Source organism: Zea mays, chromosome 5, assembly GCF_902167145.1.
Source record: "Zea mays cultivar B73 chromosome 5, Zm-B73-REFERENCE-NAM-5.0, whole genome shotgun sequence".
Lineage (NCBI taxonomy): Eukaryota > Viridiplantae > Streptophyta > Magnoliopsida > Poales > Poaceae > Zea > Zea mays.
In genome coordinates, this window is record NC_050100.1 from 225,435,296 (window position 1) to 225,453,012 (window position 17,717).

Sequence of the window (17,717 nt, forward strand, 5' to 3'; positions counted from 1 at the left end):
GAGAAATTTTCTTTGGCGTGGCAGAAGCGAGACTAATGGAGGTCATTGTCTGATTGCTTGGCCTAAAGTCACTAGACCTAAAGAGCTGGGCAGCCTCGGCATCTCTAATTTACAGTCTTTGAATTGGGCTCTTCGTGTTAGATGGCTTTGGCTTCAAAAGACTAGTCCGGACAAGGCTTGGGCTTCTTTTCAACTCCAGTTTTCAGATCAGGTCAAGTCTCTCTTCGATCTTGCCTTAGTCTCTGAAGTTGGAGATGGCAGCAGCACCTTGTTTTGGTGTGATAGATGGCTGTTAGGGCAGCGCCTGGTTGATCTGGCCCCCCACCTATGTGCTATGGTTCCTAAGAGAGTAGCTAACAAGAGAACGGTCGTTGAGGGCTTAACTGATATGGCTTGGGTTCACGATCTTCGTGGTACGGTCACTGCTGTGGTCATCGCAGAGTTCATTAACTTAGCGAAAGCTGTTTCAGAGGTGTTGTTGTTGCCCGATACCCCTGATAAGCATATCTGGAGATTCTCAAGCTCGGGCCAGTATTCAGCAAAGTCTGCTTATGAGATGATGATCACTTTCGAGCATTGCGATCTTATTTGGAAAAGTTGGGCGCCTCCAAAGTGTCGATTCTTCTTATGGCTGGTTGCCCACAATCGTTGCTGGAAGGCCGACCGGTTGGCTAGGCGCAACCTCGACCATCCCGACGCTTGTGTCCTTTGTGACCAGGAGGAGGAGACGATCAACCACCTGCTGCTGTCTTGCGTTTTCGCTCGACAATTCTGGTTTATCCTTCTCCAAAGGATTGGGCTTGCTGGTGTGGCACCGAACCGGGTGAAGAGGACTTCATGGCATGGTGGAAAGGCATCTCCGCTCCCTTGGGGGGATCTTCTCAGGTTGCCCTTAATTCCATAGTGATCTTGGGGGTGTGGTGTCTTTGGAAGCATTGGAATGATTGTGTTTTCAATGGGATGAGTCCAAATCTTTCTGCTGCCTTAGCCATGGTTGGAAATGATATTATGCTTTGGAAGCTGGCTGGTGCCAAAGGTCTGTCGCTGCCAGATGTTGCTACCTAAGTGATATTGTGTTTCATGTGTGATTGTGTGTTTGGGGCTGTTATGTTTGTCTATGTTTCTCTCCTCTTGTAATCCCCTATAATTCTTGTGTGGCCTCTTGGCTATGACTTTTGTGTTTTTGCTTCTTCTATTAATATAAAAAATACGCAATTCTCTTGCGTATTCGAGAGAAAAAAAACTGTTGAAAATAAAGTAAACTCAATTTTCTTTCCTTTTCAATTGACATTCCAATGAAACAAAGTAATCATGCGGTCTATTGCAGTGGAGTGTAAACGTATTTCAGTGAGAATCATTCGTCATGCAGCTGAGAGGACCTGAGGTGAAGCTTGGCTGAGCATGTTGGCCATATCCATCCTTGGGCCATTGTAGCCATAGCCATGTCATAGGGGCATTTCTTGGAGAAGCCAACCTTGCGTGCTTTTTTCACTTTCCTCATGCAGTTTTTGAGTTTCTCATGGCCTTTCACGCTCATCATACCTAGCAGAAAATAATAAATTAAAACAACAGAAAAGTTGTATCGGTTCAGGAACTGTAGGTGACTAAAAGTAAAAACACATTCAACATGCTCATCCTTTGTTGATCACTATTTTCATTTTTATTTTCCAACAGGCTGAGGCTGAGGCTGAGTGAATACATGCAACGTTTAGGTTGAGGGAATGGCTGTGGTCATCCCCCATCCTTTTCGTGCAAACTTTTGTGGTTCGATCCACTAAAATGTGTTTGGCGCCTGCATATACTGATAACTCATGCTGGTATGGCATACCAATTGCCACCATCCATAACACACTGTTCTTTAGAACCATGAACAATACAACACATAACCACTTAACCAGAGAGAAAAGACAGAAAAGGAAGAATTGGAGTGAGTGATTTATGTGTTGCAGGCTAGTTGTCGTTGTTAAGTTGATCTCATCTGGTTCACTCAAGGGAACGAAACGAACTCACCTTCTGTGCCGGCAGCGCAACAACCTTATGGTTGCGGCTTGCTTTCACACCGCGCACATTAAATAGGAAGCGGGCCCATACATGAACCAACGATTGTCGTGTCCTCTCTCCTAAACACAACTGTAGAGATATGATGATCCATCTATACGCGATCAGTGAAGGGAAGACCATTGTTGTCTACCTCGCCATACCTGAGCTGACTCTCATCGCCCTTTGGCATCCTCGTCCAACACCGAAGGCATAACCTTTGAATTCTCGCGTATCTAGTGGCTAGGCTTTACGAGCAAGATCGTTTAAGTTTAACAGTGGTACATGAGCCATGGTTTGGGCTCGAACCCTAACATTAGATGTTCACAACCTTTGGATTAGGAATGTACCTCAGTAACCCCCAAGACTCGGATTCATCCATTAAGGAAACGAGCAAAACAAATAGAGATTAAACCCTTAAACGGTTTTTCCCATTCTCTGTAAAACCCTAATTCTAACTTCCATACCGAGAACACAGAGAAAGGGACCCGACTATCGATGGCCATGGAAGAGGGCAACATGATCGTCAATCTTGTGTGCGACGACGTGCACGGGCCTCAAGGCACCACCGAGAGGCTGTGACTAGCATGCTCACCCAAAGGTGAGTGTGCGCACCGACGAGGGGCCCCGCTGGCGGCGCCAGCACTCCTAGAGCAAGAGATGGAGTGAGCTAAGGGGGAGAGAAGAATGAATTAGGGTTTCCCCCTCAACCGATTTTTTCTGTTATACTTGCTAAGATGATTGCTGGCCGTCGAATTAGATCGGGCCACGCAAAAGCATTGGGTTGCTTTTGGCCTAGGTAGGACAAGGGTTTAGCGGCCCACCCTGAATTGTTTTAGAATTGGAGTAATTTTCAATATTTTGCGTGCTTAATTTAAACCAATATTGAATTTTACATACATACTAAGTTTGTTTATTTACTGAAGCATCACCGTATAAGTTCTCTAATATCCTTAGTGTTATCTCTAGACTAGAGCCACTACATGGCTCCAATTGTCCTCTCGGGGGAGAAGATAGACATGGCATTAGCCTTGACAGAGATAGACGATTCCAATGACAATCCGAAGCATGTTAGCCTTGTACAGAAGGAACGGCTGAGGTATAACAATGTTGTCTTGGTAATGTATATGATCTCGAACGCGTAAAGCGTAAGAGATGAAATAAGAAGTTAGGATGTCAAAGTGCCACCGAGTATCTTGACAAGATTCAATAATAATTCAATGATTCTTTAAAGCCATAGTCTAAAACCATATTTTTTTAAAAAATGTTACTAAAATGTATGATGACTTTGTCATAATGACCAACTTTGCAAATAAGTTTAAGAGTGTGTTTGGTTCAGTCGTGAGTTGTCTACCATGAAAAAGCTATATTGAGTTGTGAGCTGAAAGTCGTTTGGTTCAAACCGTTGTGAGTTATCTACTCTAAACAAAATATATATTGTTGGTCCTTGTTCTCGGTTGCTATACATCAAGAACAAAGCAACACAATTGTTAACGATTAGAGACCTTCATCTTTCGAAGCATTATAATGATCTTCAGACGAAGGTCATGAAGGGCATACCTTCATCATTTCAGTGGAAAAAATGTAAATAGAGACATATGAAATACAAAAGAATATAAACAATCATAACAAATCATTAGATTATTTATATCCTTATTTTATAAACATGAATGAACATTAATGATATATATATTACATTTATACCTTCGACTTAATAGAAGGTGGAAAAGCAAGAGTGACCCAAGAGTGATTAGAATTCAGCGTGAACAGCACGGTGTTATTGTTCATCTATTTATAGGCACAGGACGTAGCCTGCACAAAATTACATTCATGTCCCCGACATTTACTGTTGACCATAAGGCAAGCCGTCGAGGACTAAGCAGTCTTTTCTTCTTTAGGTCGGTTTCATCTTTCACCATCGTCCTCGTGCTAAGCCGAAGCTTCTTCAGCCACAACTTTGGAGCTAATTTATCCTTCCTCCAGACTGCACCTTCATACCATGCACACCTTATTCTCAAAGCTGAAGCCTCCTGTGACAGTATGTTATAATAAAAAACGTGTTAGTTAAGTTTTTTAGGACCTTCGAAAGAGGAAGGCCCCCAACATATACCATTTATATGCACTTTATTTTATTTTAACTTTTAATCAATATATCTAATTTTAAAACCAATTTCACATTTATGTTCTTAATATTTTTACTAATAAAATTAGACTCCAGTTGCTATATAACTATTTATTTAAAAATATATTTTTATTTCACTTTTTCTAATAGTTAATTATTTATAATCCCATTCGATTCTATTATTAACGTATCACTTTATTAATATATCTCTACTATATTAAAACAAAAACAAAAAAACTCGGCCGGGGAGGGAAAGACCGCCCTCCCGGTATTATATTAAGAAGAGACCGAAATAATGGTCCCGGCCGAGAAAATCCCCGAACCCTGGCCCCCCATCACTAACGGGTCGGCGTCAACTGTCTACTCTGCAACGGCCCAACCGGAGGGTGGCGCACAGGACATCGTAACCCGAGAGCGGATGGGGCACAGCGAGGGGATTTTTTTAACCAAGCCTGAAAATTCGCTCCCGAGGGGAATCGAACCCAAGACTTGGAGGTGCTACTCGGAAGTCCTTAACCACTAGGCTAGAGGCCCTTTCGCCTCTACTATATTAAAACAACAGTTTCAACGGTGTCCCGCGTCATCTTTTTTACAAAGAACCCCTTTTATTTCTTCAAAATTAACCCACGGCACTAGATCATATCCCATCCCTATCCTATTTGTTCGCGCAATAGCATTCTCGCAACTGTCGCTCTCGCAACAACCTTCGTCCGCTTCTTCCGCCGTTGCACCGCCACCGGCAAGGAGGATTAGTGCTCTCGCCTCCAAATAAGGATGCTCACTAGGTGATAAAAGTTGCATCAAGTCTAGCCAAATCTGAACCTCCTAATCGCCAAAAGGGGTCGAGAGCACGTCTCCTAGCTCACTCGTCTTCCGCTCCGACGCGAGCTCCGCTGCGCTCCTCCCATCCCATGGGCGACGTGGCATTAATGGTAGATCTACCTAGCGTGCGCTTCGTCTGGTCACAGTTGTTCTCGTGGGATCTATTATTGATAGAGACCGCTCTAACTGTCGTGTTTTTTACAGGGGATGCCACTGATCAGGACACAAGCTTCTCAAATAAGCAAACCAAGCTGCTCAAGACGCAGAAGTTCGCGTTCGAGCTTGACCATCTGGCCAGTTCGTTTTTTCAATCATAACCTTTATTTCTCAATTTAGATGTAATGAGCGTACAATACTTTAGGGATATATAGTTATTGTCTGCAAGGGCTTCCTCTCATCCAGCGATTTTGTGCTTGGTAGGTGGATACGTCAAAGGTCAAGTTGGACGTGATGAAGCCCTAGATTACCAAGCGGGTCACTGAGCTACTTAGGTTTGACGTATGTTTCTGATCCATACAGAAGTAGTTTCATTTTTATTGTTTGATATGATACTCTAAAGACAAAAGCAAGTATGTATTTCAGTAAGCATGTTAAACATTAGAGGATAAACTTGTTGTATTTGGTATTTCAGGAATGATCTTGTTGGCGTACTTGTGCTTTTCTATGTCTTGCAAAACTTGGAGAAAATTGTTAAGCCACCATAAATGATTTTGCATGTGTTACCTATAGAATCTCAATGATGATTTTAGTTAGGGCATCAGATTTACACCAGCTTCTCGCTCCCAGGTCCTAAGCTAAAATATTGGCTATAATTTAATTCGAGCATAGGGACTCCTTTTCAACTTATTTTTTGGTCTTTTGGCTAAGATAAAGTGTAATATTTGTTTTACCAGTTCAATATCTAGTATATGAATAATATGTTTACTTTCACATTAAATTCATTTATTATGGATATTTTTATGTGAAGTGTCTATTAAGACTCTCAAGTATCGCTTACTTATCCAATCAATATCATCAAATATAGTTGGGTACCGTCGCAACGTCCAAGTATTAGACTAGTGTTGAATTAATAAATCAGTTTTATAATTCCATTTTTAATAAAAATGTACTTTTATTTCAGCACTTAATTATTATTTTATCCCATTTAGTTTCTAGTGGGTTAGCAGCAAGGTCACCAACGAGTACACAAAAGGGAAACAAAAACGCAACCTTTCTTCTCGACGCAGTTGTGGTCGCGGCAGCAGGCGTCGAGGTCGTGCAGGTGCAGGGCTCCTCGCCGTCGCAGCCGCTCCATCCCACACCGCAGTACTTACCGTAGCGGATCCCAACGGCTGCAGCAAAGAAGCGTTAAACCGGGTCAGATCGCCGTCCCGACGGAATCGATGAGGATGGCTGAAGGGGGTCGCAATTGAGGGCCGCGCAAGAGCGGCTGCGGCGGGGGCTGGGGCGCCGAGGACGGCGGCGGCGAGGAGCGTCCGCCGCGGCGACAACGCTTCGTATTCCGCATCGCAGTTTGTTGACCGGATTGGCTGGATGGGCCGAACCAGGTCAAGTGGAGATGGAGAGAGTCCTGGTGTGGTGCGGGCCGCAAGTGTGAGTGAGACGTCACCATCGAATCCCACCACAAAAGCTCCTTTCGTCACACCGGCCAGCACCCAGCTTCTCCTCTCCTCACCCCCACGCCCCACCCCACCAAACAATGGCGCCGGCGGCGACTTCCACAGCCTCTGCGCCCTCCTCCTTCCACTCCACCGGTAGGCATAGGGCCAGGGTCGGGGCCCGGCCATCGCTCGTCTCTCTCCGCGTCAGAGCAGCCAATCCCAACGTTACCGCCGATCCCGCACCGGCCTTCCAGTCCGTCACGACCTTCGCGCCAGCCACCGTCGCCAACCTCGGCCCGGGCTTCGACTTCCTCGGATGCGCCGTCGCCGACGCCTCCCTCTCCCTGGGTGACACCGTCACCGCAACCCTGGACCCGTCACTCCCGCCCGCCACCGTCTCCATCGCCTCCGTCACATCCCCGTCCCGCCCCAACCTCGCCGAGCGCCTCTCTAGGGACCCGCTCCGCAACTGCGCGGGCGTCGCCGCCATCGCCGCGCTCCGCGCCCTCGGCGTCCGCTCCCACGCCGTGTCCATCCACCTCACCAAGGGCCTGCCGCTCGGCTCGGGGCTCGGCTCCTCCGCGGCCTCCGCCGCCGCCGCCGCCAAGGCCGTCGACGCCCTCTTCGGCTCGCGCCTCGGCCGCGACGACCTCGTCCTCGCGGGACTCGAGTCGGAGAAGGCCGTCAGCGGCTTCCACGCCGACAACATCGCCCCCGCCATCCTCGGCGGCTTCGTCCTCGTCCGCAGCTACGACCCCTTTCACCTCGTCCCGCTTTCCTTCCCGCCAGCGCTCCGCCTCCACTTCGTCCTGGTCACCCCCGACTTCGAGGCGCCCACGAGCAAGATGCGCGCCGCGCTGCCCAGGCAGGTCGACGTCCAGCAGCACGTGCGCAACTCCAGCCAGGCAGCGGCGCTCGTGGCGGCGGTGCTGCAGGGGGACGCGGGCCTCATCGGCTCCGCGATGTCGTCCGACGGCATCGTGGAGCCCACCAGGGCACCCCTCATACCTGGCATGGCGGCCGTAAAGGCGGCGGCCCTGCAAGCTGGAGCGCTGGGCTGCACAATTAGCGGCGCGGGCCCCACAGTGGTGGCCGTCATCCAAGGGGAGGAAAGGGGGGAGGAGGTTGCCCGCAAGATGGTGGACGCGTTCTGGAGCGCAGGCAAGCTCAAGGCGACAGCAACCGTCGCGCAGCTCGATACCCTTGGTGCCAGGGTCATCGCCACGTCATCCTTGAACTAGCAAAAGGTTGCTCTCTTTCCATTACCACCTCATCTGCATGCACATCAGCTGCAATTTGAGGTTGTTGTTTGATTTTTCAACCTATCAATGGTTTTAATCATAAGTTATTGCTTCTGTTTGAATCCACAGATTCGGAAAGTGGTACTGCAATTGTATCACCAAACAAGGAAGAATGAAGGGGAACCCCATGGATTTGTATGTTTTCTCTTCTTTCTTGCATCTTTAGGTGGTTAATTGGCTTTGGAATAAATGAGATGGAGGACATCGCTAGAACAATTCTGTTCCGTGGGCTGTAATTTCAATTTGGGCTGGTTTCTTTATCATGCCATGGATAATTATGAATAAATTTGAGGTAGTTTGTTACCTGTCGTCCTCGACCCATGGGCAATGATGATCATCAGGCTCTCACCTCCGACGGCAGCGTCTGCTTCACCTTCAAAATGGAGCACCTCCTATTGATGCATACATGAGCACTTTAAAATGGTGTTTGGTTGCGGGACGGCTAGGACAGGAACGTCCCCTGGCGTCCTCTCTCGTCCCGCTAATTTTGAGGGACAACAGGGGACAACACTGGGATAGTTTTGTCCTAACCTTTTACCCAGGACCAAACAACCTAATTTGAGGATCGTCCATCCCGTCCTATCATTGTTAACTGATCATCAGGAGCTAATGCTTTGGAGTTCTCACGCATGCATCATGCAGACTCGACCTGAGCTTGCTAGACTGACTGGTGACAAACATAACCAGATGCTATCTAGTCGGCATTCACACGTGGCACCATAACTCCCTTCCCTTGCAGGCGTACATGACGACATAACTCCCTTCTCATTATGTTTTTGGGATATAAATATAATAATGAAACATATTGCTTGGTTCGTCTCTGCGTTTGCGTTTCAATCTCGGGTAATTGCCAAATTGTCTCTTGTAATTTCCTAGGAGTATTTCACTGCTAGTCGTCAGAACGAGAGGGGTCAATGACATATGAGCCCCACGTGTGATAGGGTTTAGGGTTTAAGGTTGCACCCTCCCTCTAGACCTTGGATATATTGTCTTTCACCACTACCACCACTACTAGTCGCCTATTTAAATCTAAGAAGAAAGTGAAGATCTTAATCCCAGTCTCCTCTTCCATCTCCAGCTGCTCCAGCATTTTAAAAGAGTTTGCATTGCTTCTATGTGTGGCTCTGGTGCGGTGTTGGTGGCTCTAGGTGTTTAGACTCTACGGTCCTAACCAACTAGTAAACGATACCGCGTGTCTAGAATCTAGATGGTGATGAGAGTTGACACAAGCAATTTATCCTGGTTCGGGTAATGTGATGCCCTACTTCCAGCAGAGGGGGATGATGCTTATATTACTCGCACTAAAGTGCCTGCAGTAGGGATTACAAGCTGAGCGGGAGACGGGAGGACCCCAATCCCTGGATCCAAGTCTATAGACCATCATAGATCCCATTATCAAGATGAATACAATCAATGTCTGACCTCGCGCGAGTGCCCGAAAAATCACTCGGCTTCTACCGAGATCCTAATTAGCAAGCAGCTACTCGACCTAACATACTAGTATCCATCTCAAAAAGGAATACTGAGTTCATGCAACTAAGGGTTTCAAGCAACTCCTACACTTAAGTGCACATTACAAGCCTACAAACATTAAGTGTAGTAAAGTAGCATATATAAATGGGTTATGCATAAAACCGGGGCTTGCCTTCAAATGCTGGGGCTGCAGGGAGATCCTCTGTGGCAGGCTCGGGACTGGCTCCTGGATTTTCTCTTGGACAACTTCTTGCTCGGGAATGAGCATATACTCTCCGTCAGCGAGGTTGCAATCTAATGAATGCAATGAGTGAGACATATGCATGCCATGATATGCAATGTGGTAGTAATAAGAATGATTAAAAGGATAAGGTAAGGTTTAATCTTGCTACGAGATTTCTAGTGGTATACTTAGCCATTTTAGGGTCAAGTATGATTAAGTTAAATGGTCAGATTATTTAGTGCCCCACTGATTTCCTTTTAGTGTATTAGTGAAAGTTTATCATGATCCTCGCTGAATTCATTGGGGGTGTGATTCATTATTCTTACTAATTCTCTCTTTTCCCCTTTTTCTATTATGCCCTTTAAAGTGGGTTTGAACTACAACCTATCTCTATAAATTTCCAAACATTCTGCAAAAATTACAGTAGTTTCTCACTGGTGTATAATTTTCAATCTCAAAAATTGAGGCCTAAAATGTTAAGGGTTCACCATGTACAGAATTATTAAGTTTTAGGGCAGAGGGGGTGCTTTGAACTACAACTCTCTTCTAACATTGGATTATTCCCTAAGGCTTATTTTTGCTATCATTTAGGTGCTATAATATGACTTTGTACCAAGTTTTAGCCACTGATACTTATTGGTCATTTTATTGTGATTTTCTAAAGTTCTTGGCCATAGGAGTGCTTTCTACTATCACTATACTTGAAAATGTCAAACAACAGAGTTCCTAATTTTTCTATTTTCTTCTTTGTGCAAGGGCAATCATTCTAGAATTTGGCAACTTTTTGCTTAGGGGAAAGGGTGGTAGAAATTCTTGGAATATATGGCATTTTTCATGGGGTAGGAGGTAATGTGTGTTACCTTGCATTTTTACTTGAGTTTTATATTTTTCTCTGGTGGTTTACCTCATAAGTAATTGGGTAAAAATTTGTTCGCCCACTGTTGCACAATTTTAGGCTTTCTCATGATTTAATTAAAATATGGGTCAAATCCAAGTTTTAATTGTTCAACTTACTTATTGTGATGGGTTGGAGTGTTTATTATTTTTGGAGTGGTGTTCTAGCAGTTAGGAGTCTACTAAAATTTTCTTACCATTTTTACAATGGTCCTTATATTTTTAATTACGACTTTTCTTGATTTCTTAGTGCCTAATAAAATAATTAACCTTGGATTAGCTCTGGACTAGGGTTCTCTGCATTTTTTCTATGTTCTTTATCACTTAAGTGTTCTAGGAAAAATATGTTCATCCTTTGGTTATTATTTTTCGTCACCTTTCTTATTTTTCTAAGATTTGGGCAGAAATAGTTTTTAATGGACATTCTTGGGTTATTCTTGTATATTGGGGTGTCTATTATTTTTAAACAGTGTGTATGTTGGGTATGTATCTCTACAAAATTTCTTCAGCCTAATATAGAAGTATTTCTATTTTTCTCTGTATTAATAAGGTTTGGACAGTTTCTTTATTTAATTCAAAACTCTAAAAAATTAGTACAGGAAGCATGGAGTTCAGTATTTTTGTCTGACAGTTCATAATGTTTGGAATCCAGCAAAATTGGTTTGACTAATTTTAGATGAGTATTTCTCAAGTTATGTATTTAACTGATTTACTGCTGATTTAAAGAATTTGAAATTCGAAATGAAAAGGAAAAACTACTTTGCTCTGGGTCCTTGGCATTTTCTTCCTAGTTTCCTTACAAACAGGCCCTCGGGTTCCTATTGTACTGAGTCTCTGTGTAACACCCTAAATTTGGGGGTATAAAATTTCTTTCTCATTAGCATCCAAATTCAGGTGTTACTCTTCTCTATCTCACTCTAGTGTCCATCTCTCTCTAGTTCCTCTCTCTCTCTCTTTCTCTTTTGGTTAGGGTTAGCTTAATAAGTGAGGGAGTATTTATTTTATTTTTGGCAAAACATGTGAGTCATGAAATGTTGCATCATGTTGAACCCCAAATATTCTTTGAATTGTTGCACATGTTTGATTTGGTTTGAATTTGAAACTTGATTTGAATTTGAATTAAAAACCCTAGAGAAAATAAATAGAAAAGCAATTAGAAATTCCCTGGAAAATGGAAAACCTAATTCAGCCCAAGTCGGCCCACTAAGCCCAGCCCGCGCGCGCCCGCGTGACCTCGGTGCTTGATAGGCGGGCCCCGCCTGTCGGCGCCAACTCCAGCGCGCCCTCTCTCCCCCTTCTCTCTCGCTGCCCCGTGGGCCAGGCTTTTCGGCGCCATTTCTCTCGCCCGCACGCTCGCTTCCCTCTCTGTCCCGCCGACCCCACCTGTCAGCCGTCCCTAACCTCTCGCCCATGATCCCCCGCCGTGGACGCGCCCATGTCCGCGCGTTCTCTGGCCACGTCCTTGCGCCCGCGCCCTGCTCGCCCACCTCCCCTCGCTCACCTGCGCCATCAGCCAAACCCCCTCGCCCTCTCTCTCGCTCTGCCCACGCGAACAGAGAGCTCCGCCACCGCTCACCGTCGGCCGCTGCCCGTTCTGCGATCACCGTCGCGCCCGCGCCCCGTCTTTTGCCTCGGTGAGTTTCACCTCACCGTTAGCTGCTCGGGACACCCTTCGGTGTGCCCTCTCCCTCTCTGGTTTGCCCGACCCACGTTCGCTGCAGCGATTCTTGCGCAATCGGAGCTCCGCCACCGTCGCCCTGTCGCATCCCTGCGCCACCGTCGTTGCCCCGTGACTCCAGCGCTTCCCCTCGAGGTGAGCAATATGCCTGCGCCCTTAATTCGGTCGTTACTGCCCTGGTTAGCGCGCGATTGTTCGCTGGAGTTGCCCCGCGCCGCCGTTAACCCGCCTCGCCGTGTGCAGCGCCCTCTGGTGCTCCCGTGTCGGCGTGATGCCCATGTCCGAGTCTGCCAGACCGCCCTGAACGCGCCCAAGCTAGTCCCCAAGCCTCTGGAGCCCCACCGTGGCCAGCCCCCTCGTCTCCGTCGAGCTCTCGCCACGGGACCGAGCGACGCCACCGCGCCTGTGTCTGCCCCCAGCCGTTATATCTCGGGCGTCCGTCCGAGATCGGGCGATTTAGAGTAACCAGAGCAGATCTGATCGCAGCCCTCCGATCCAGATCCAACCGCCCTTCTCTCTTCCCCCTCACCCGCTCCCCTGCTCCTAGGCCCGGCTGGTCAGCCCGCCCTGGCTCGCTGACGCCCTGTCCCCGCCTGTCAGTCGCGTCCGTGCGCGCGCCCGCGCGATCTAATCCTGCCTGTTGATCTCTGATCCGACGGTTGAAGTTACCTCGTACCCCTTCGCGTGTGAGTTTTACTTAAGAGGCCCTTGGCTTTTAGGAAATCAACTCGTCGTCCTAGTTTTAGCGCGCAGACCCCTAGTTTGTTTTAAATTGCCCCCTGTGCTTTTATTTAATCAAAGATTTAGCCCTAATTTCATATTTTAAACTTCAAAACTTGTTTATTTCATATCTTTTTCATATGAACTCCAAATTTAGTGGTTCAAATTGCAAAATGTTCATAAAATTATTCTCCGTTCAAATAAATTATGATCAGCTATAGTCTATATACTTAATTTTACACATAGGATACAAGATTAAGGTATATGTTAATTTATTTATTTAATGAAATAAATAAAATGAAAGCCCTAGGAGTTAAAATATATTTAATCTTTTGAGATTAGTGACATGTATTACATGAATTCATTTTTGGTTTAACTTTTAGTTCTCAATGAAATGAATAGAATAAGGTTATGTAATTATGGATAACACTTAAAGAATAATCAAATTCCTAAATGAGATTAGTCCATCTTATGATTTAATCTCTTTCTTGTATAAATTACTACTTTACCTTTTGAGGTATGTTCCAAACACTTAGAGAGTAATCAACTCCTAATTAGGATTAGTTCATTTTATAACTTGACCTCATTCTACTTTATACTACATCTTTTGAGTTGTGTTCCAATGTTTGTACATGTTTGATGTGCTGTTCATTTGTACTTTCCAAATGTATTGAATGTATGATCGCTTTATTTAGACAACAAGTAACCCGTGGTTCCTGAGTGTGTTGCCGAAGATCTCTCTCAGCAGCAACCTGGTGAAGGCAAGTGTCCTCAGACCTATCATGTCCTACTTTACTTTATAATTCATTGTCCCGCATTATATTATTGAAACTTAAGGTTTGACTAGTCTGTATTTACCTTACCCTTGTTTACCTGTTTGGGTCAATCATGGTTAGCTTATGCTATTGCTTAAACTTAATCAATGAACATGATGTGATTTTTTATGATACGATGATGTTATCTCGATGAGGTTCTTGTGATTACCTTAGGGGGCTCAGGTTGTTTCCTGAGTAACTCTCTGTAAGGACCTGTTTGGGGAGTGACAACCTGGGATAACAGTGCAACCATGAGGGTGGAATGGGACGACCTTAGCTGATTAATTAGAGAAACCAGAGGAGTAGTTGGCTTCGCCGTAGGGCCGTCAATGGGGTCCGGGCACAGTACTTGCTCTGCCGAGGCTGGTTGCAGAGGTTCTTTGATTTGGTTTTGTTAGTCACCCTTACTTTAGGGAGATGTATTGTGTTTATCAAACTGGAGAAACCTAACGGGTGACTATGGCCTCTAGGGAATCTTTGTAAAGGCTACGTAGTGAGACCCTGCTAGGTCACCTTGGTAGTGATCAATTGGGAGGGTAGAACCCCGGGCAGAATGGGAATCACGGCTTGTAGGTAAAGTGTGTGACCTCTACAGAGTGTTAGAAACTAGTATATCAGCCGTGCTCCCGGTTAAGAGCAGCCTTGGGATCCTCTTTGATTAGAAGAACTTTGGTTACTTTTATGATGATGATTAGCAATGATGGTTATAATTTTGATCTCTGGTATTTCCTCTTGTAGGGAGTACTTATGGGTAATAATTGGGTTATTACTAAAACTTGGCTCTACTTATAGTGATAAAACTTAACCAACTAAAAGCAACTGCTTAACCTTAACTCCACATACAGCTAGTCCACTTTAGCCAAATGGGACATTTGCTGAGTACGTTGATGTGTACTCACCCTTGCTTTACAAACCACTCCACCCCAGGTTGTCCCCACTGTACTCAGTGCTCAGGAGGAAATGTTGGCAACATGTAGCCGAGCCGATATCGAGGATAGGGGATGGCTGGGGCGAGCTGGCCACGGTGGCCAAAGCTCGGGTGGCTTGGCGGGCGGTGGCGCGTTGTGCTTAGGGGAAAGTCCGGCGAACTCGGGCTTGGGCGGGACTGTGAGTGTGCGGGGGAGTAGGGGCAAAGCCTTGGGGCTGCTTTATAGGCGCGGCGCGGGCGAGGGGCGGCGAGGGCGCGGGGTTGGGCGTCGCTCGGCGAGGGCGTGCGGTGTTGGGTGCCCTGGGCGTGCTCTGGCGCGTCAACAAGGGTCGAACATGTGGACGTTCGCTTATGCTCTTGTTCAAACGCCTATAGGGCGCATATCTTCGCGAGGGCGTGCGGTGTTTTGACACTTGCTTAGAGGCTCTGCCACTTTTTGTGTGGGTGTGCTAATTCTTTAAGGGGAAGAAGGTTCAGTTTCCAATGGGTGCGCGTGAGCGCACCCATCGGGTGTAGCCCCCGAGGCCCCGAAGGAGTGGTTGACTCCTTCGGAGGCTTGATTCTATATTGTTGTGGGTGTGATTCGACCTTAGACCGTCTCGTCGGTACCTCCAGTGATTTTTCCATAGTGTGGTTTGCAAGGGCAGCCCCCGAGCCTTTGCGCGGGGCGAAAGGATGGTCGAGCCGTCGAGGGGTACCTTGACCTTTTTATTTATACGCTTCTTCGTCGCCTCTTCATAAGGAGGAAGAGGGAATGCGCTATGCCACCCTCGATGGGCAAAGAGCATGGTGTTTTCATTGAGCTTTTATCGGGTAATCTGAGCGGGGGTCCGAGCTCCGTTTGATAGGGGTCAACTAGCGGTCCAGAGACACGCCCCCAAAAAGTACCTGCGGGGGATTCGCCTGGTCCCGAACCCGTCTGATGGGGTCCGAGGGCTCGATGCCTCCCTACGATGGGACATAATCACGAATCGCTCCTGGGTCTTGGATGTCTTAGGGTACCTCAGGTCGCAACCCGAGCCATGGCCATGTATGGGCCTACTCATAGTCATTCCTGACTCTGTGACCTGGGGCGGTTATGAAGCCCTTCCAAGGAGCCAACCTTTGAACCCCATATCAGTAATGGGCTCGTGGCCCTGACGTCCTGAGGTGGTCTTTCCGAACCTTGCCGAGGGCCTGACCTTCAAACCTCTGAATAGTATTCCGCTTCACCTTTTTTCTTCCCGAGGGGGGACGCCCGAGGTAGAAGATGCCTTCTTTCGTTGTTTGTGAGGGGACAAAAAAAAGGAAAGAGAGGTAGAGGGAGGAGGGCGTTCCTTTTGAGGTATAATGCGAAACGACGCTCGTTGTCTGACGTTTCCACCTGGAGGGGGCATGGTCATTTAATGCGATGGGATGTCCCGGCTTGCCAGTCGACCGTTATGGCGCGCGTGCGCGTGGGATTCGAAGCGACTGTCGAATGGTCTGTTTTGACTTGGAATGGCGTAGCCCGTGCCTCGGTGACTCCGCCCATCCCTATAAATTCGCCCGAGATGGACGCTTCAGATTTTTACCTTGTCGTTTTAGCTTTCCTGCCTTAGACGTCGTCCACCTCCTCTACACAAAGAGCTCCTCGCCTCCTTGCTTTCTCTAGAAGTCTCAATGGCCGAGAAGCCAAACGTTCTCTGTCCCAACGACCCATGGCCCATCTCCTATGTCACCGACGAGGATTTGGATGTGTTGGTGGATGTCAGGCTGCTTTGCCCTCGCTCCCACGGGACGCAGCCCGAGTGGTTCATGTCGGGCGATGAACAAGAATCGGTGCCACCAGTGGGCTACGTGGTGAGCTTGACCTCGTTCCACGAGCGGAGGTTCGGGGTGCCAGTGAGCCGCTTCATGCGGGCGCTCCCGCATTACTACGGGGTGGAGCATCACAACTTCAACCCGAACTTCATCATCGAGGCGGCCATCTTCACCACCGTCTGTGAAGGGTATCTGGGGATCGAGCCCCACTGGGACTTATGGCTCCACCTCTTCTGGGCGAAGGCGTTCTCCCTCCCAACGAGGTGAAGAAGGTGCGCCACGCCATTCGACTCGGCAGCTGCACTCTTCTGCTGCGCTTCGACTAGGCGCAGTTGTACATTCATGCCACCCTCACCTCGTCGAACAAGGGGTGGCAGAGTCGGTGGTTCTACCTCCGCAACGACGATGGGCGGTTGCCGGCGTTTACGCAACGCGTCGTTTTTGGAGCTGAGGAGCGCTGGAGGTGGGGCCTACCCCGAGAGCTTCAGGCTCATCTGAAGCCGCTGCTGGATGCCCTACGGAGGCTCCGGGATCATGGCCTTACTGCAGCCAGGGTCGTCATCGCGTTCCACCGGAGGAGGGTTCTGTCGTTGACTGAGCGCCAGCTCCGCCACGACGAGATGACGCCCAAGGCTTTCGTGGAGAGTTCGTGGATGGCCTCGGTGGCCTCCCCACCGACGAACTTCTTCGGCGGGTGAAGGGAACGGTGGGGAAGGTGGAGTACTCTGTCATCTTCCCGATGTGCCTAGATCAGGGCTATCTGTCCCTGGTGAGTCTTTGTTTCTCCCTCTGTTTTTGGTCTTCTCCTTCCTATCTCACACCTTTATCCCTTTCGCAGCGGTTGCATGGCTTCCGTACCGCTTGACCTCTGGTTCTGGAGGACGCGACCGGCAGAGAGGCACGTCGGCCGGTGGCCAAGGAGAAGAAGAAGAAAAAAGAAGCAGACAAGAAGCAGGCCCGCAAGAAAATGCTGGCCCGCGACGCACTGGAGAAGCGTCGCAGAGCGCAGGCGAGGGAGGGCTACCGCTAGAGGCCTCTCCCAGGCTCCCAGCACGGAAGATGGTGGTGGTGCTGGTGATGAGGGGATGGAAGTCTGCCTGGGCTTCAGCCCAGAGGCCGAACTTGGGTCCGCACTAGCCTCGACGGGCCCCTCTGGTGGCGCGGTCACATCCACGCAGGGGCCCGCAACGTTCCTGTCCGAGCCGCCGGCGTCAGCCGAGCCGGCTCCTGCCCCCTAGCCGTGGAAGAGGCGGGTGTTGTGGAAGTGGGGCGCCTCCCTACCTCGGGGGCTATCGTGGAGCCTGCAGAGGTGTAGGCTGAC

At 47.9% G+C, this 17,717-nt stretch overlaps 2 protein-coding genes across 2 annotated transcripts; one reads left to right on the forward strand and one right to left on the reverse strand.

The window, feature by feature from the left end:
* Nucleotides 1-3,673: 3,673 nt before the first annotated feature.
* Nucleotides 3,674-12,430, reverse strand: LOC111589357 (uncharacterized). Its single transcript, XM_035958907.1, has 4 exons — nucleotides 12,377-12,430; nucleotides 8,188-8,275; nucleotides 6,191-6,312; nucleotides 3,674-4,067 (listed from the first exon to the last, which is right to left on the reverse strand). Exons 1-4 carry the CDS (start codon nucleotides 12,428-12,430, stop codon nucleotides 3,822-3,824), a joined length of 510 nt encoding a protein of 169 aa, XP_035814800.1. The 3' UTR covers nucleotides 3,674-3,821.
* Nucleotides 6,278-8,188, forward strand: LOC100216919 (homoserine kinase). The gene is made up of 2 exons (NM_001143304.1): nucleotides 6,278-7,829; nucleotides 7,953-8,188. Exon 1 carries the CDS (start codon nucleotides 6,681-6,683, stop codon nucleotides 7,821-7,823), a length of 1,143 nt encoding a protein of 380 aa, NP_001136776.1. The 5' UTR covers nucleotides 6,278-6,680; the 3' UTR covers nucleotides 7,824-7,829; nucleotides 7,953-8,188.
* Nucleotides 12,431-17,717: the final 5,287 nt, after the last annotated feature.